Source organism: Oncorhynchus mykiss, chromosome 3, assembly GCF_057628025.1.
Source record: "Oncorhynchus mykiss isolate SJ-2025 chromosome 3, ASM5762802v1, whole genome shotgun sequence".
In the NCBI taxonomy this organism is placed as follows: Eukaryota; Metazoa; Chordata; class Actinopteri; order Salmoniformes; family Salmonidae; genus Oncorhynchus; species Oncorhynchus mykiss.
Window position 1 is genome coordinate 57,755,527 of NC_143024.1, and position 19,418 is coordinate 57,774,944.

Consider the following 19,418-nt stretch of genomic DNA (forward strand, 5'->3'; position numbering starts at 1 on the left):
GTGTAATTAATGTAATGTCTGCTTTTTCTTTTCAAGGCATTGGAAAATCTCCCTGGTGTTTTTTGGTTGAATCTGTGTTTGAAATTCAGGGAATCTGAGGGACCTTACAAATAATTGTATGTGTGGGGTGAAGAGATGAGGTAGTCATAAAATATTATGTTACACACTATTTCTGCACACAGAGTGAGTCCATGCAACGTATTATGTTGTTATGCAAATTTCGACTCCTGAACTTATTTAAGATTTCCATAACAACGGGGTTGAATACTTATTGACTGAAGACATTTCAAGTTTTCCTTTGAAAATGATTTGTAAACATTTCTAAAAACATAATTCCACTTTGACATTATGGGGTATTGTGTGTAGGTTAGTGAGTGAGAGATTTGGGCTTGGAGACATGTTTATCAACATTATAAAATAAAATCAATTAAAATGTTCATTAACAATGGCAACACTACCATGTTGCACTGAGCCTTACTGTTGAAACATCTTTTGAGCAGAATTGACCCTCTCGCTTCGTCTCTTCTTCTCTGACCTGACTTTAACAGGAACCAACTGTGCTTACAGGGGACATAAATGAAAGGGAGCCTATTTAAGACCTATCTAATCAATTAATTGTACACTATAGGAGGTTGGTGGCACCTTAATTGGGAAGAGGCCAGGCACGTGGAGCTGAATAAGTGGTAAATTATCAACAACATTAAACACATGTTTTCCAAGTGTTTGATGCCATTCCATTTGCTCAGCTCCAGCCATTATTATGAGCCATCCTCCCCTCAGAAGCCTCCACTGTTATGTTTTGAGTTTGTATGTGTGTGATATAGGGGTATAGAAACGTTTATTTTCGAAATATATATATATTTTTAAATAAACAATAGCAGCCATGTTAGCACTGCCATGTTAATCTGAGTCTTGCTCTTGAAAAATCACCACTGTCCGACTTTTGGCTGTCGCAGATGCACCTCCCCCGACTTCACTCAAGGACTCTCTCTTACAGTCAGCTTCTTTAAAGGCGCCACGTGTGCAATCGTCCGTCTGCATTTGGTAGTACAGCATTTGCGTTGATTCGAGCTTCGCCGAGCAGCGCAGAGCTGTCGTGAAGGAAGTTGACAAGGCCTTGAGTTTGTGTTTACACTGGACCTCCTGCCCGTACCTACCGTCAACCAATCATGTCAATGCGGAGCTACAGGAGCCCTCTGCATTGTTACACAATTTAAGAGCATAAAAAAAAGTGAAAAGTCAAGCATTAATTGGCTGTTAGCCTTATTGCTCGAACACATCCAGTGGTCGTGTTACTCTGCTCAGACGTTGCTGCCGTATGCCAGATCTTACAAGGTCTGGATAGGTATTTTACCTATCAGCTGAGCACACCACATGTTATAGCAATCTAGTTCCCGACCTCATGGTCGATGACGCAGCACGCAACCATTGGTTGATGGATGCAACATCTGAGCAGGGGAACACGACCAATGTTAGGTACATTCATGCTCGGCAACTACACAACACAACAATGGTGGAAACAATAGTGATCTTGTGCTCATGTTTATTGGAAATACGATAACACTCTGACAGGAACAATATACATCCTATCCTAACAGACAGGTGGTATTTACCCTGGGTTATGTATTGATGCAATGGTCAAATCATAAAATGCCTTTGTGGTTTACTTCTGTTGGAGTATATAAATAGCCACTTTGGTGATGGGTTGTCAAGAATCTACCACAGGCCGTTGAACAGATCTATGTCCTGATCGAGAAAAGGCAGTACAACAAAAAAAAGCAAGGAATTGCCACAAGCACTGTTTCCGTAGTTTGAATAAAGCCTTTATTGCCTATTTTAATACATGGCATGGTCGGTACATGGTAGCCGCTGGAGGATAGTGTCAAGTGGACTTAGTGCTGGATTCTGCGGATAGACTGGACCTGGTTGGTGTGAGCCTGAGTGCTGTACTCGTTGTAGTGTCTGTACTCTCCCTGGTGTCTGTCTCTCTCCAGGATGTACTGGTAACCACGGTAACCGGGGAACTGATAGGCCACCCACCTGTAAAGAGAAGGGCCTGTGTTATTCCGTTGATAATTGTTCTCTCTATGACCAAAATACTGATGCGGCTGCTTTGTAGATAATATGTGCCCCGATTGCAGTCGTATGCTGTTAGAAAATCTACAAAACGAATCGTCTTGGAAAGTAAATGGGTGACTGAGGAATTGCATGTTATTACGTGGACAAATGATGTCCTTGTCAATGTGTTTACGAATCAATATCCTGGGGCCCCACATTTTGGTTTTTGCCCTAGCACTACACAGCTGATTCAAATAATCAAAGCTTGGAACGAGTTTGGGAAACTCTGCCCTAGAGTGTTTATGAAGGCATATCGGATGCTGGGATAATGGGATACTGGTAATCCCTGTATATAACCATGTTCTTTTGACTCTTTATTTGTATTTGTTATTCACTGTGTATTTATTCCTCGTGTCACTATTTCTATTTTGAATTCTCATTTTATCTTAATAAACTCTGCATTGTTGGAAAAGGACCTGTAAAATAAGCATTTCACTGTTAGTCTACCCCTGTTGTTTTACGACGCATGTGACAAACACAACTTGATTTGACTTGAGACTCACGCTCCGGAGTTGACTTTGATTGAGGGCACCTCCTTGCTACACCAGCCCATAGCCTGTAGAGAGGGGTAGTCATCACACATCTCGAACTTGCGTCCCTGGAAGTCTTCACACTCGTACAGAGTCACTTTACTGTCACTGTGGTTCTGTTGACAGAGATGAGTCTTGAATCGTTTCATATATGGTGTCGTTAATTAAAAATACAAAAAAAATGGTGGGGGGGGGGTCAAAAACAGACGGATTTGAGAGTTGTGGTATGATGGTGTGATGATACGATATAAATACTAGAATCATGTGTGGATGTATTAATTAACCTTCAATACAACATGAGTATTCCTGTGCTTCATTCCTAAATGTGCTTCAGATGACACATTTCAGTGGGAGGAACTTACAGCGCACTTGATAGGTCTAAAAGAAAGCATGTGCTCGGTTCTGTAACTGCTGTTTCCGCTCCAAGCCTCGTAACGTGGATAGTCTCCCTTCTCAAGGATAAACTGCTGGCCCTGGAACTCAGGGTACTCATAACCCAACCAGCTAAAACACAGGCGGGGAGAGAGAGGGAACGAGAACGAAAGAGAGAAAACAGAGCGTCAGGTTAGTTAACAAAAGTGCAACGCCCCGTGGCAGCGAGATCTTTGTTGATTAGAGGACAAAGGGCCAAAGCAAACACCGCATGCTGCGCATATGGACCATTATCTGATCATCAGTCAGCTGCTGCAACAGAACACTAGGCAGGCAGCTGGGACTCAAGGGAGATTACATCTGTAGCCTGACTTTGACTGACTGTCAGAAACAAAACAACAAGCTACATTTCAGGCTAATAACTCACACCAATCGGTGATCTCTCCGAGTGTTCAGCTATAACATTTTGTCCATAACAATGTAAAAAAGCATGCGGAAATTAAATTGCAAAGAAATTGAATGCCAAAATCATTGAATCGAAAATAACAGCCATTATAAGATTCCATATTTTACAGTCAGACTGTTAAGGGACATGATAACTACATGTTGCATTGTCATACATTGTAGTATCATAACAAATGAAATGACACAGCTTTGATTTGAGGGCCGGTTCACAACAGCACAGTACAAATGCGATGTATAATGTAATATTCAAGTATACATTAGCTTTTGAGAGGAACTAGGTCTAGAAATGAATGTTATATTGAATACATTTCTCACTTCTCACTCAAACACAACTAGAACCGATTACCTGGAAAAACCTAAAAAACATTTGTTGACCGAACAAGCTCCATGGGTCTAATGTAGTACTACTACTACTACTACTCTGTCATAGTAATGTAGTACTACTACTCTGTCGTAGTAATGTAGTACTACTACTCTGTCGTAGTAATGTAGTACTACTACTACTCTGTCGTAGTAATGTAGTACTACTAAGTACTACTACTACTCTGTCGTAGTAATGTAGTACTACTCTGCTAATAATGTGGTACAGACCCTCGGTTGTAGCCTAGTAGAGTAGAAATCCAAAGAGACACTTACGGTCCGTTCTCGACCTTGATGGAGCGGATCTTGTGGAATCCCCTATCCATGATGTTCTGACACTCCAGCAGGAACTCACAACGCTTGCCCTGGAAGTTCTCCTCCTCCCAGACAGTGATCTTGAACTGGCCCATCTGCTCCATCTGCTGAGTGTTCATGGTTGCTATTTCCACCGTGGGGTTGCTCTCTACCAAAAGGGGACAAGGAAGACCAGAGGTGAGGAAACTAGGCTAAAATGGAGTGCTTCACTCTGTTTGCTCTGGTATCTCTACATGAAAGTGAACATTGATTCTGGAGCAAAGAGCAAGAGCGTACTACCATTTTTTCCCCCAAAGGAGTTGAGCTCTCAGTTTGCACTGGGGAAATATCCGATACAAATATGAGATATATATCTCCCATATTGGATGTCATCAATCCCCTTTCTTGGTACACCAATGCACAGCAATCAGATGTTCACGTTCTACCTAGGTAGTGTGAATACTTACAGAGAGTACTGAGGTGGGACAGATCCAGAGTAACAATATCGAGTCCTAGGCCCCCACTTCTGTTTTTATACTACCAAGCCCCTCGTTTAATGCCGCTTTCGCACAAGCCTTGCATACTCAGCAGCGGCAAACTGAATGCACGCATTAGTCCACACCATTGTGGAGGCTCCCGAGGCCCATTGTGAGAGGCTTAGATCCACTGACTCATCAAAATGGCACCCAGGGACTGTGCCGGCCTGACGGCCGGCCACAATAGCAACACACTGACACGACAGTTTGATTGGAAATTGGGGACTATGGCAGCATTCTGGGAGATTACCCCAGAGTTAGGTACAAGGGCACCAATGCTTCCCTCAGTCCACAAGTATGGCTGACTCTACCTCTACCCCTGCCTCTCGGCACAGCAGCCCACCCATCATGGCATCACTGTCATCTTTCATAGGATTCAACATGGGAAGACAGACAGACTTGCGGATCCTTTATCCATATTCTTTCACGTTGGATCGTGTTTGTACTTCACGAGGTTGAAAAGAAAGCGTTTGAAATGTATAACCTTTTTTAAAATACCTGTTGTCCCCCCCCCCCCCCCCCCCCCCAAGCTAAATCTATTCTGGTGTGAACTGAATGGGATCATGAGAAAACATTCCTGCCGTGTTTCTAGCAGCACTAGTTTCTCAGCCGTTCACGGTGTTGTTTTTAATGTTTCCGTGTTTGTCAGTTGCTGGATTTGTCAATGGGTCCGAAATTGTTTCCGGTGCCTTTGTGAGGCGTATGAGTGCAAAGTGGAATGTGTAGGAATGTGTATCATATTTTAAAAAGGCACTTTGACATTGCGACTTTACTTTATGTTCGGGATTGTCAGTGTAAGAAACGCAAATGGAGCCTAGTGATGTAAGTCAATTGGAATAGTACTTGTCTGTAGTGACATCTTGTGGCATAACAGTTCATTACAGTGACTGGTGATAATAGCCGCTTTTGTTGGAATGAAGATACATTCGTATCACAGAAACATCTGGTCTGGTCTGGTTAGGTTACACTAGATATGCTTTTACCTTAGCGACGCGGTGCCTGCTTTAGTCTTTGTTTTCCCAAAAGACACCCATTCCTGATGTTTGACCCGAGCCCATATAGTGCACTACTTTTGACCAGCGCCCTGGACAAAGGTCGTGCACTATGTAGGGAACAGGGTGACATTTGGGATGCATCCCTATATTAAATGTACAAATAATCAGACTTCAGACTTGGATGGTTCCTCTGCAATGTGTTATTATTGTATTTACACCCCTTTTCTGCTGTCTCTGTGTGTGGCCATATGTGTGCCTATATGCTTAATTGCTTGTGTGTTCAGCGGTCCCTTTGAGTGGGCCGGTTCCATTGTTCTGTCTTACCTGTGTGGCCTTGTTTGGCTTGGGGCAGGTGGACAATGAGACACGGTGACAGAGCTCCAGTCACCCGGCTGCTGGTCTTTGATTTCCCCCCCCCCATTGGATAGATTAGATTTGTCACCTCGTCAGCTGACGCCTCATTTCACTGGGAAATGTAGCTCTCCTTATATTTGCATCTGACAACATAGGGCCTATAGTAGCCTACAGCTTCCTAACTCAACACTCTACTTTGAATCTTTATCTTCTCTGCAGTGGTAGTACAATAGGCTAGTCTATTCTCCTGAACGGGTCACGTGGGTCTCTGAAAGAGGGATATTGCTCACTAAGTATGGAAATATCGTTTGTAGCATTTGCACATTTATACATGGTTGGTATGTTGTGGAATAGGAACTGATCAGATGCATTTGACATTTTAGTCATTTAGCAGATGCTCTTATTTATCCAGAGTGAATTACAGTCGGTGGAATCGTTTTAAGATGGCTAGGTGGGACAACCACATATCACAGGCGGGGGGGTAACACTTTCTATGATACATACACAGATAATGCCAACAAGTGCATTAGTAATGCCTTCTAATACACTTATGTACACTCACTATAAGATATCATAATTGCTCATAAGTAGTTCTAGCATCCTTATAATACGCTGCTGTAAGGCATTATAAGCCCAGAGAGCACGCCTCAACAGGTTGAGTATTTTATTTAGCAACGTTTCCACAATGTTTGCACTTCTGAGTAGCCTAACCTGCAAGCAGCTGGCTGAGGTGCAGGCTGGAAGAACCAGGCAGCCAAGCAGCAACCAGAGCAAACAACATTGTTTGAATATCCTTTTTTTTTTTTCTCCCTCCCCGCATTTTCTCGTATCCGTTCATTGTACCTTACACTGTTTGGGAGTAAACCATAGAGTGATAAGAGATGAACCGGGACAGAGACAACTTTATTATTATTTTTTTACATTTTTTTTTACAATTTTCCCTCGCGATTTCTGTTTACATCAATACCCCTCCATGGGACAACATGCGTATGTGTGATAACTGTGTGGAGTAAGTGAGGCAGACTGTTTCTCAGGATCCAGTTTCTCCACGGTAACAGAGCCAGCCAGCCCAGTCAGAGAGGTTGCATAAGCATTGCTCTATCGTCAGGAAGCGATGATGTTATTGCTCTGGAAAACAGACATGTCGTTTTATCATCGTCACTCTGTTTTGATTCACAAATTCAGAGTTTCAAGTAGAACTTCAAAATGCATTTTGTATTGATTGGAATTGTACACTGCTCAACAAAATAAAGGGAACACTAAAATAACACACCCTAGATCTGAATGAATGAAATATTCTTATTAAATACTTTTTTATTTACATAGTTGAATGTGCTGACAACAAAATCACACAAAAATTATCAATGGAAATCAAATTTATCAACCCATGGAGGTCTGGATTTGTAGTCACACTCAAAATTAAAGTGGAAAACCACACTACAGTCTGATCCAACTTTGATGTAATGTCCTTAAAACAAGTCCAAATGAGGCTCAGTAGTGTGTGTGGCTTCCACGTGCCTGTATGACCTCCCTACAACGCCTGGGCATGCTCCTGATCAGGTGGCGGATGTTCTCCTGAGGGATCTCCTCCCAGACCGGGACTAAAGCATCCGCCAACTCCTGGACAGTCTGTGGTGCAACGTGACGTTGGTGGATGGAGCGAGACATGATGTCCCAGATGTGCTCAATTGGATTCAGGTCTGGGGAACGGGCGGGCCAGTCCATAGCATCAATGCCTTCCTCTTGCAGGAACTGCTGACACACTCCAGCCACATGAGGTCTAGCATTGTCTTGCATTAGGAGGAACCCAGGGCCAACCGCACCAGCATTTGGTCTCACAAGGGGTCTGAGGATCTCATCTCGGTACCTAATGGCAGTCAGGCTACCTCTGGCGAGCACATGGAGGGCTGTGCGGCCCCCCAAAGAAACCTACCTGTTGCTTCCTAAGTGGACAGTTTGATTTCACAGAAGTGTGATTGACTTGGAGTTACATTGTGTTGTTTAAGTGTTCCCTTTATTTTTTTGAGCAGTGTATTTATACAGGGAGGCAACATTGACACAGATCTCTTCAAGTGAACTAGTCAAACAACATACACAAATGCAATGCATGTAGTATTTAAGAGAAGTCTGCTAGTTACATATTTGAACCAAGTTACACATTCATACATATCCTGAGATCACATGGTAAGTCAGGCTTATTTAACATGGAGATGTCTGCTTTACATACACTACATGATGCTCGTCGAACATCTCATTCCAAAATCATGGGCATTAATATGCAGTTGGTCCCCACTTTGCTGCTATAACAGCCTCCACTTTTCTGGGAAGGCTTTCCACTAGATGTTGGAACATTGCTGCGGGGACTTGCTTCAATTCAGCCACAAGAGCATTAGTGAGGTCGGGCACTGATGTTGAGCGATTAGGCCTGGCTCGCAGTCGCCGTTCCAATTCATCCCAAAGGTGTTTGATGGGGTGGAGGTCAGGGCTCTGTGCAGGCCAGTCATGTTTTTCCACACCGATCTCAACAAACCATTTCTGTATGGACCTCACTTTGTGCACGGGGGCATTGTCATGCTGAAACAGGAAAGGGCCTTCCCCAAACTGTTGCCACAAAGTTGGAAGCACAGAATCGTCTAGAATGTCATTGTATGCTGTACAGTTACAATTTCTCTTCACTGGAACTAAGGGGCCTATCCTGAAACATGAAAAACAGCCCCAGACCATTATTCCTCCTCCACCAAACTTTATAGTTGGCACTTTGCATTGGGGCAGGTAGCTTTCTCCTGGCATCCGCCAAACCCAGATTCGTCCATCGGACTGCCAGATGGTGAAGAGTGATTCATCACTCTAGAGAACGCGTTTCCACTGCTCCAGAGTCCAATGGCAGCAAACTTTACACCAGTCCAGCCAACCCTTGTCATTGTGTATGGTGATCTTAGGCTTGTGTGCGGCTGCTCGGCCATGGAAACCCATTTCATGAACCTCCCGACGAACAGTTCTTGTGCTGACATTGTTTCCAGAGGCAGTTTGGAACTCGGTAGTGAGTGTTGCAACCGAGGACAGACGGTTTTTACGAGCTCCAGCATTCGGCGGTCCCTTTCTGTGAGCTTGTGTGGCCTACCACTTCGTGCCTGAGCCGTTGATGCTCCTAGACGTTGCCACTTCACAATAAGCTCTAGGAGGGCAGAAATTTGAAGAACTGACTTGTTGGAAAGGTGCAGTGGCGATTTTAGCATGTAAATCTTGGTGGGACAAAAAAAAAAGCAATGTGGGATGTTTTACAGCAAAACCACAACACAACACTAAATAATACATTAACTGCACTATAACATTAACAAACGGTGCCCACAAACTGTTAGGACTTACATAAAGCTGTCCCAACAGCAGAGTCCCAAAAACAGTTCCAACACCTTAACACTGCTACACCTGGCTATCAGCGGAGCCTTGTCTGGCAGCGAAACAGTTAATTCAGCCTCATTTACTGTCTTTAAAACAAATGTACTGTCTTGCTTAAACAAATGTAGTTTCTACTGACAATTGAGATCTACCAATTACGGCATAAGAGGACGACAAGCGTATAAGAGGCAATCCGTAATTTCGATTAAGACATTAGTAGGAGGGACGTAGTCAATACAACTATTTGTTCAGCACTTTTGAAATGTACAGAGACAGAATTCAGAACATTGGCCATTCTTATAGTGTTCTCCCTGTACACTAAGTCAGAACCGTAGGATAAATAAAGGGGGCATATAAGCAGACAATGAATGCTCTTACAATATTCAATGATTACATTTCTGAAAAACAGGTTATAGGCTACATGTGCACCACCAAGTCAGAACAGTAAGCGAACTTAAGAGGTGAAAATAGACCAGATTATTAAGGTGAGGCACATGGGCTACTAACAGTTTACTACACAACAAACACTTAGTATTACTTTCTTAGCTACAGTATACATATCTCCCTGGCATATTAAATAATGTATTCAGCAGCATACAATACTTCTTTGGATTCTGTGCTCACTTGAACAGGAAGGTGGAGTCCTTCGTGGGCAAATTTTGTCATCAAACTTTGTCATCAAAGTCTGTCATTCTTTGTATTTATGGTGCTTTCAAGACAACTGGGAACAACAACAAAAAAATATGTTGAATCATGATGACATCAGTGTTCTTCAGGTCATAGCTCTAGAAAGAGGCCAGAGTTCCCGATTTGGATGAAAGTTCAAAATGTATTTTCCCAGTTGTAGCTTGTTTTTCCCGAGCTCCCAGTTGTCGTGAACTCACTAAAGTCCGATTTTGCAGTTCAGAGTTAACAGCTGTTTTGAGCGTGGCACAAATCATGCTTCATTGACAGCATTGCCAATGTTGTATGTTTATAATTTTAAACTAGGAACAGAGACCCTTAATCTTAGACTTTGGATCACACAGCCACTGCCACTCCACTGAATAGCAGGCTAATGATTGCTTTGCAATGCTTGCAGTTAGCCACTGATTCCTTCCAAACCACTCATTGTTGAATTTGCGATTTCCAACTTGTTGTGTAATGTTGCAAAACAGCAAAGTCCAAAATATATATTTTTTATTATTTCTTTGTTGCAAAAAATGTGGGCCACCTGCCCTGAATGACGGGTCGCCACTGCAACATTGGCATCCTATGACGGTGCCACATTGCAAGTTACTGAGCTCTTCAGGAAGGCAATGCAACTGCAAACGTTTGTCTATTGAGATTGCATGGCTGTGTGCTCGATCTTACACACCTGTCAGCAACAGGTGTGGCAGAAATAGCCGAATAGACTAATTTGAAGCGGCGTCCACATACTTTTGTATAAACAGCGCGCCTGATCAGACACTGATTTCACCATGTGCAAATATTCAGTAGCAGCACCTTTCTTCAGAATCTTGCCTTGAGAAGACACAACCCAGTAGTTGACAAGCGACACATACAACACACTTTTGTCTAACGTGAATCGGCAATTTCTCTTTTTGCTTTTTTGTTTGTTGGTTAAATTCAACTCAGTTCCAGTAATGGATATAAAGGTTGTAAATGGACAGGTCTTATTTTCCGCGTCAATGTGAGTTGGTACCATTTGAATAGTCAGTGAGTAAGCAGACACAGACCACCATGAAATGTTCTGCTTCCTGTGTGTTCCCCCCCACCCCTCTCTGTTGCTATAGGAACTAATCCTCCTAAGGACCTGACAGCGCATGCAGGTGACATCTGCTCTGTGAATGGCTCTGCGTAGGAGTGGACCACAACAGGCCGGCAGGTTTTACCCGAGGACAGCGAACGCGTCCCTAATGGCAACCTATTCCCCATACATGGTACCCATAGGGCTCTGGTCAAAAGTAGTGCACCCTATTCCCTATGGGGGGCTTTGGTCAAAAGTAGTGCACCCTATTCCCTACGGGGGGCTTTGGTCAAAAGTAGTGCACCCTATTCCCTATGGGGAGCTTTGGTCAAAAGTAGTGCACCCTATTCCCTATGGGGAGCTTTGGTCAAAAGTAGTGCACCCTATTCCCCATACATGGTACCCATAGGGCTCTGGTCAAAAGTAGTACACTATATAGGGAATAGGAGGCCATTTCAGACGCGTCCAGAGAGGTGCTGCAGTCCTGGGTTCTCTCCCTCCCTCCCTCCATACCCCACCCCCATCTCTGTGCTCACTGCTCAGGTAAAGCCAGGCAGTTACAGGAGACACAACTCCCAGGCATTTACATATTCCATTAGCAACCCCTCTAACTGTCAGTTGAAACAGCACACAGCCCACGGGGCAACTCGTGTCTTCCACAGAGGCCGTAGGTAGCAGTTGAGCAGGCATCACAAATGCAATCATGCTTTTCTACAGACACACACAAATGGCCAAGTGTTATGATAGGCACAGGTTGACAGAATAATACTGTGGGGGGGGGGGGGGTCTTATTGTATCATACACATAATTCTCTCAAAAGTATGTAATACTTTAAGAGAAGGTTGATTTGAAACTCACTTTTTAGAACAATAGCCTATGTTGCATCTGTGAGAGAACCAGCCCAAACTCTTGTATGTTGCTGAGACGGGGCAAGTAATAATTAGTCACGTTTATCCATAAAACAGCACAGATGTTACATTATCAACTATTGCATTATGAAAGTCTGAAAGATTGAAGACTTGCTCGAGACAAAGAAATACTAAATGTTTTGACATATTTTACATAGCCAATAACTGCTCTGTAGAGTAAATTGAGCAGGTGTTATTTTGGAGGTTTAGGGTGTAACTGCAGCATGACCTGTCTCTGGCAGGTAACCAGGATACAGGCCGTGAGATCCCCTTAATCCGACTTTAAACAAATATTTGCCGGCGCTTAGTCAAATAGAGATACAGGAGAGCAGAAATAATGACATGGGAAAGCTTATAACCATGCCGTTTATTGTTTCACGCAACGAAAACTGGATATGCAAATGGAAACCTGAAGTTATGCTCAAAATAGAATGGGACTATACAGATACCTGAGGTACTGGTGTCAATAATCTGGGTGGTGGGAGATTGGGTAATACAGTTGATACTGTCTGAGGAGGAAACTGGAAGTGTCTGATTTCAATGATAGGCCTGTAGTGTAGGATGCCTCTGTGCTAAACTGAAATGCAACATGTTTTTACAGTGCATGAGCAATGGAGAACACTGCTTAAATGTTTATTCAGCGACGCGGTGGTTTTTTATGACGAGCTGTAGTTTATTGGCTACATTCTCCATTTCCTGGAATAAAGTCCACACCTCCATGAACGTCATAGTTAATGTAATGTAGCCTAGCCTGTACAGAGGTGCAGATCCCGGGCAGATGAGGATCCAAACAGCAGATGGTCCATATCAGATGCTCTTTGGCTGGTTAATGATTAACATAACTCGTACTTTATCATCATTAAACCATGTCGATATAGGAAAAGCCAAATGGCATTTTAAAAAAAAGTCAGTACTAGGTCACCTAATAAAAGTAGAACTAGTCATAAAATCCACGGAGATACGCGCATAACTAAGTTATATTGAGTGAGCAAAAAAAATTATATATATATATACTTTTTCAAAAATAGGAACGAAAACTTTATCCACATGCAGCAATAAAAATTATCCACTTGGCTAAAAAAATTGGGGTCAATAATTGAATCCGTTGTCTTCAGGGGGAAATGAACCCAAATGTTCAAACCACATAAGATATTCAATATAGCCGAACGAATGCTAAACACAAAATGTTGTATGGCTCTAATTTTAGTGTACAAAAGTGTCAGTATTTGTTACAGGACAAGAGAGCACCTTCAACGACATCTGTCACAATATGAACGTGCTCTTGCTGCTTTGTAGAAAATCTGTACCTGCTTAACGCGAGCCGAACGAACAAAACTTAATCTTCAGGTATTGTGCGTATGGCTCAACGTGAGGCAAATACAGAAAATCAATCCAAATATGATGATGGTCCAGTCTTGGAAAAAAGTACTTCGACTACACTACATCAGGTTTGTACTCTCCATACGTTGCTCCATCCCCACACCTGGAAAGAAAGTTGCAAAAGTTTATATTGTCTTTAAAATGGTCATTTACATGTATTCCAACATACAAATTTGCCCTAGATAAAACTTACCATTGCCTATCTATTGTCGAAAAAAAAGTTCACGAGTTTAAAAGCCTAGATCGGTAACACCTGCAAATTGTGCTCATCTTGTAGGCAACACTGAATGGAGTGTGGCCCGTTGCAGGTATCCTATATATACTCAGGACATGGTGGGCCATCCTTCCATTTATCTTCACTCTCTCCCTCTTTTTTTCTGATTGGTTTTAAAGAGAGAGGATTCTCCAGTGGACACCTGTCGCATGGGGCGTTGCTCAGTTCCAATATTGACACAATAGTCTGGGGAGTGCAGATTAGTTCAACTCCTCTCTATTATGCCAACCCTCCCCCTCTCTATGCAAACCGACAGTGCGTTGCGCTCCCTCCAATTGACGAAATGGAAGGATTCGCTGACCTTTGTGCTCACGCTGAACCTACAGAGAATGGGCCATTGAACAGTGGCTTCATTCACCTGTGTTGAAGGTAGGAGAAAACCCACCTGCCTCCCCTGTTCCCATGCCTACCTACTCCCATGTCATTTACACATATTTGCATATCATGTGACTTGCAAATGAGTTCCTTCAATGCTCAACGTCAGACCTTCCCTTCCAAAAAGACTTGTGGTGTGTTATGTCGGCTATGCCCGATGTCACAAATAGTAGACAGAAAGTAGATCCCATAACTGAAACAAGCCATGCACATTCACTGTTTATTAATGATTAGGGCACATCACCCAGAACCACTAGAGGTTTATGGACTAACGTGGTTCGTCACACATTGGCTTCAAATAACTACTGTTGTGAACACGTGATTGTTGTAATGTCGATGAACCAATACACAATGCCAAGGATTGTTTGGTAAACTGAATCTCTCCACAGTTCTCCATCACAAAGATAGCAGCCCTAGCCTCCACCGTGTTCTTCTATAGAAACCGCCCTTGAGGCAAAGGAACAGAATCCTAGGCTAGAGATGTTTAAAGTGACTTCAAAGAACACCGACCATTACAGCCAATGCATCTACTGAATTCATTTCACAGTTCCATATTATTGGTTAACACAAATAATCCAATTTGAAATGTTTCAAAATGATCATATACATATAACACTGAGGGTGGGGGGAAAAATCCTGAAATGTGTCCCTGTTGCCAAAGATGAGCATTTGTCGCAGTTCAGCTGATTTAGCAAGCAAGGGTTATAAACGAGAAGCCATAAGAGTAAGAACAGGCCCCAGCAGCTGTTTGGAGGGAATAATCATGGTTTCACATTGTCGATGTGGTGCCTGCTCTAGTCTGTCTGTAGCCCACATGGCATCCATACCACTATAGTGTACTACTTTTGACCAAATCCCATAGGGTCCTAGTCAAAAGTAGTGCACTATACGGGGAATAGGGTGCCATTTGGGATGCAAACCCCCACCCATTGTTTGACTTTTCATTGTCTTGACGCGGTGAGTCTCTTGACGTAGGCGTTCCAGCCGGCCTCTCTGTACTCTGTGGCAGCCTTCACCCTATCAGAGGCCCCCAGGATACCACGGCCAACAATGATGACGTCCGATTCCTTTTTATAGATCACATCATCAGGACTGGAGTACTGCTGGCCAAGACCGTCTCCTTGAATAAGAAAGGAGGGAGATGATCAATGAACAGTGTGGTGCTGAAGAAAACACCACCCTACAGTTTGTTGCTGAAGAGGTTAAAAAAAAACATCTGGAATCAAGGGTTGCATTCAAAATCGCAGGGGCCCTAGTCAAAAGAAGTGCACTGTGTAGGTAATAGGGTGCCAACACAGTCACAAACGAACAAGGCAGTTAACCCACTGTTCCTAGGCCATCATTGTAAATTAGAGTTAATAAGAGTTAGAGTTAAAAGGTAAAATAAAAAAATACAACAACAAGTGATCCAGCCTACATTTCTTGGACAACAGCACCATCTAGTGGTAAGGAAAGATTACGCCGGCAGGGGGGGAGGAATGTTGGCCTGCGAATGTTGTTGGTAAAACGTGATAAAGAACACTAGACAGGATGAATGATGTAGTTAACAGGTAGAGAATGTAGTACCTTCTGACTGCATCTGCACCCCTGGAGTCATATGTAGGAATTCAGGCTTGCTGCTGATCTTGGAGCCAGAGATGAACCCAAACACAAAGTCAGAGTGCTCCTCAGCCATTTTCACCTATAGGAACAGACACAATCATATTAAATCCTCAAGGATGAAAGATGAAGGATTACATTAAGGTAATCAACTAGTACTTCAGTTAAGCTGCCCTGATGTTGGAAAAAGTCATCCATTTTGGAATGGTAACATGAAGGTTCACATGCAAACATCACTAAAACATACTGAAATGTATCAGGCCTTTCACTGTCGCCCTGCGAGGTGACAGTATGTCCTGAATTGTACACATTGCAGAGGGTGGTGGGAGGTAAGAGAGAGGGACAGAACATTCTGTTCTCATGGCATTCTCACTGAAGAACAGCTGGCTGGATCACTTTGCTTACCACAGCCTGCGTGTAGTCCCCTGTTGCTAGGGAACCCTGGGAGCTCATCTGAGCTATGAGGAGACAGCCGCGGTCCAGAGGGAGGCCCACCACACTGAGCCCCTCTACCACCCCAGGGCCTGGCACCGCATGTGCATTCACCATATGAGACCACGAGGCGATCTGGTAGAGCCCACCTGAGAAATACAGAGGAAAACACACAACAGTCAGGAGACTTAGAAATCATAGCAACCAGGCATTCATTAGGATGGATTAGGATTCAAAAGCACGCTTCAAAAGGTTCAGGGGACAAATATTGCCCTTATTTGATAGAGTTGGACAATGCATCCATTTTAACAATGGGTGCATTAGTTTTGCGTCCCGGGCGGGCGGAGTTTGCACGTTTTAGACCATTCTATTGGTCCTAAAGTGAAATCTCCACCCACCTGGGGCACACGGCGATGCAAAATCAGCGCGCCCACTAATCACCTTCATACTGGTGCTTGACTGTGTTCCCGATGTCAGCAAACTTGCGGTCCTCAAAGATGAGGAAGTTGTGTTTGTGGGCCAGGTCCTTGAGGGTCTGGATGAAGGCTGGGCTGAAGTCCCGCAGGATGTCCACGTGAGTCTTCAGCACGCACATCTGAGGCCCCAGAGAGTCAGCCAGCTGCAGCAGATCCTCGCAGCCTGTCACGTCCGCCGACACACACAGGTTGGTCTTCTTCTCCTCCATCAACCTGAAGAGCTGGGCAGCCAGAGGGTGTGTGGTTCGGAGCTGGGCCCTGTCGCCATAGGTCAACTCCGCCAGCTTGCCGGGCTTCTTAGCCACAGGCGAGCCGTTCTTCTCCTCCTCCCCTGAGGGCTTGTAGGTGTTGTTCTCCTGGATGAACCTGCGCACGCTCTGGGCGGTGGGATAATCGATGCGGTCCGCCTGGAGCAGAACGTCGAGGAGTTTGGAGACGGAGATGACGGAGTGGAGCGCAATGCCCTTCTTGGCCAGCATGGCCCTACCTCCCTGCTCCCTGTCCATCAGCACGATGGTATCGGTGACCTTTAAACCCTCCGCCTGAAGCACCAGGGCCGTCTCCATGACGCTGCTGCCGCTGGTCACAACATCCTCGATGATCAGACAAGTGTCTCCAGGGTGAATGGTCCCCTCTATAATCTTCTTAGTTCCTAGAATCAAGAGGTGATTGATGTCTGATATGAGTAACTTGAAATCGAATGTAGCTAGCTAGCACGTGTTAGACTAGAGCATTTTAACTGCTGACTGAACTGATGGGATGCAGCAAAAACGCTGTCATAATGAGAATAATCAAATTTGACAGGTCATGAAATCTCACCATAGTCTTTGGCTTCTTTTCTTCGGATCAGCATAGGCAGCTCGTGTTTGGAGCAGATGATTGTAGCCAGGGGCAGAGCAGTGTATGGTACACCACACAATGAGTTGTATTTCAAGTCCTCATCTTTGGCGCGTTGGTAAAGATACATTGATACCTAAAAGACAAAACAAACTTCAACATAATTTCATAACATACATATTTTACAACTAGTTGGCATTAGTTCGATTTCCTCCGAACAGACTAAATACTGTAGATGTGGTTTCCAATACAGTGCCACTCATGGGAAACACGTGTTTACCAACCTGGTTCATAAGCGATGGGTAGGAAACAATAACTCTGAGATCAAAATAAATCGGCGATGTTATTCCACTCTTCAGCGTGAACGTTCCGAATTTCACGGCCTGAACATCATGTAACTTTAAGATTAAACTTTCAAGGCAATCGTTTTCCATTTTCAAGTTTTTACTAATATCAACAGACAGCAGTCTCGTCCAATGCTCTCGTCTCTTTGCAAACATAGATATGTTCCGCTTACGAAATGCCGCGCGGAACTATGGGACATGTCGTTTTTACATTATTGCGTTGCTCCCGCCATATTATAAATCGTTAATCATCACAAGCAAACCACACCGGCCACGTTGCGTATGCGAGCGTTGCAAGATAATTGTACACATTTGGTATTTGATTAGGATCCCTGTTAGCTGTTGCGAAAGCAATACACAATACAGAACATGAATAAACAAGAACAGCTCAAGGACAGAACTACATACATTTAAAAACGGCACACATTGCCTACATATCAATTTCACCTACACCGCTGGCGTGCTAAAAATAGGGCTTCGTTCTATTTGAGATGCTCCACATGCTGAAAGTCCCATCCTTATTGGAAATCAGGAAGATACAAACCCACGTGGATGCTTGAAAGACAAACAAGGAGATATTAATTAAAGATGACTAACTAAAAACGAACTAGGTTTCCCATTTTATCTGTGGATTAATCGTTAGAGAAGAGAAACACGATTTTGTATGACTCAAAAAATTGTATGACTAAAACTTCTACAATGAACCAGCTAAAAAGAGGACCATATGCATATCAGGTAAAATAACAACTCAATGTTAATCTCCCAGAACAAACTTGCTATCTAAATGTCCATGAATGTTTCACGTGTGTTTCGACCTGCCCTAAAATGTATATAATTGAGTGACAGTTGATTTAGTATTTGAACTTGTGTGTTATGATCACGTCTGGTGGGGATAGACAAAATCAACATGCGCACAATGTCGTATGTGGACACATATGGACAGACGCAGAAGTTAGGGGTTCACAGCAAAGCTGTGAAACATTATTATTCTTATAATTATTCTTATATTATTGTTTTTTTCCTATAATTTTTTTGACATGGTCAAAATCTCAAGCATAGATTGAGAACTTTTTTTTCTAATTTGCCACGCCAAAACTAGAGCCCATGAATAACTTGGTGAAAAATAATGGCACCGAGGGGCCTATCAGTGGCACTGTTATAAGAAGTCTCACTTAAACCATAATATCCACCACCCTATTTGACCTAGAGACTTTGAAACGTTGTGTAGGTGTCTCTCCTCATGCTGAATCATTTTTTTTCTTCCTCCATCTTGGACATTTTGGAAAACCTTTGTAAAAACGTACTCATGAACCATACGTTCAAATAACACCACCATGTTCATTATTTACGCCCGTGGTACATCTCTTAGCATAGTTTCAGAAAATCTAAGGGATTGGTTAAGAGATGGCTGAGCTATTGATAAATCAGGAGATTAGACTTTACGTGTCTATTTAAATCCTTTGTAAATCCACTTCATAGTGGCCTATCAACTTGAAACTTTTTAGGGTAATCAAAGACATTACCATGATGAACCATGTTTCATTTGGCATTGATATCTTAAAAAAATCTTCTTCTAATGGACTATAAGTCAGAGTCACTTCACATTTGGTCTTTGGGCTCATCACAATAGTCCCTAAAGAATTT

General features: G+C 43.2%; 2 protein-coding genes and 1 long non-coding RNA gene across 3 annotated transcripts; 1 reads left to right on the forward strand and 2 right to left on the reverse strand.

The window, feature by feature from the left end:
* Nucleotides 1-1,801: 1,801 nt before the first annotated feature.
* Nucleotides 1,802-4,789, reverse strand: LOC110520036 (beta-crystallin A2). Its single transcript, XM_021597006.3, has 5 exons — nt 4,607-4,789; nt 4,122-4,308; nt 3,011-3,152; nt 2,622-2,764; nt 1,802-2,040 (listed from the first exon to the last, which is right to left on the reverse strand). The coding sequence occupies exons 2-5, from the start codon at nt 4,277-4,279 to the stop codon at nt 1,893-1,895; spliced, it is 591 nt and encodes a 196-aa protein (XP_021452681.1). The 5' UTR covers nt 4,280-4,308; nt 4,607-4,789; the 3' UTR covers nt 1,802-1,892.
* LOC118957146 (uncharacterized) lies at nt 3,087-15,493 on the forward strand. The gene is made up of 2 exons (XR_016494728.1): nt 3,087-3,212; nt 11,196-15,493. It is a non-coding gene; the product is annotated as an uncharacterized LOC118957146 (long non-coding RNA).
* Nucleotides 14,293-18,274, reverse strand: LOC110520037 (uridine 5'-monophosphate synthase). Its single transcript, XM_021597007.3, has 6 exons — nt 17,715-18,274; nt 17,413-17,566; nt 16,559-17,245; nt 16,091-16,266; nt 15,653-15,767; nt 14,293-15,206 (listed from the first exon to the last, which is right to left on the reverse strand). The coding sequence occupies exons 1-6, from the start codon at nt 17,928-17,930 to the stop codon at nt 15,028-15,030; spliced, it is 1,527 nt and encodes a 508-aa protein (XP_021452682.1). The 5' UTR covers nt 17,931-18,274; the 3' UTR covers nt 14,293-15,027.
* Nucleotides 18,275-19,418: the final 1,144 nt, after the last annotated feature.

Excerpts from the sequence above, each read along its gene's own strand:
- LOC110520037 (XM_021597007.3), bottom strand. The coding sequence starts at position 17,930 with ATGTTTGCAAAGAGACGAGAGCATTGGACGAGACTGCTGTCTGTTGAT. Across the intron at positions 17,567-17,714 it reads ACCCATCGCTTATGAACCAG|GTATCAATGTATCTTTACCA; the intron begins GTTGGTAAACAC and ends TTTGTCTTTTAG. Across the intron at positions 15,768-16,090 it reads GGGACTACACGCAGGCTGTG|GTGAAAATGGCTGAGGAGCA; the intron begins GTAAGCAAAGTG and ends CTGTTCCTATAG.
- LOC110520036 (XM_021597006.3), bottom strand. The coding sequence starts at position 4,279 with ATGAACACTCAGCAGATGGAGCAGATGGGCCAGTTCAAGATCACTGTC. Across the intron at positions 2,765-3,010 it reads TTAGACCTATCAAGTGCGCT|AACCACAGTGACAGTAAAGT; the intron begins GTAAGTTCCTCC and ends CTCTGTCAACAG. Across the intron at positions 2,041-2,621 it reads ATCAAAGTCAACTCCGGAGC|GTGGGTGGCCTATCAGTTCC; the intron begins GTGAGTCTCAAG and ends TTCTCTTTACAG.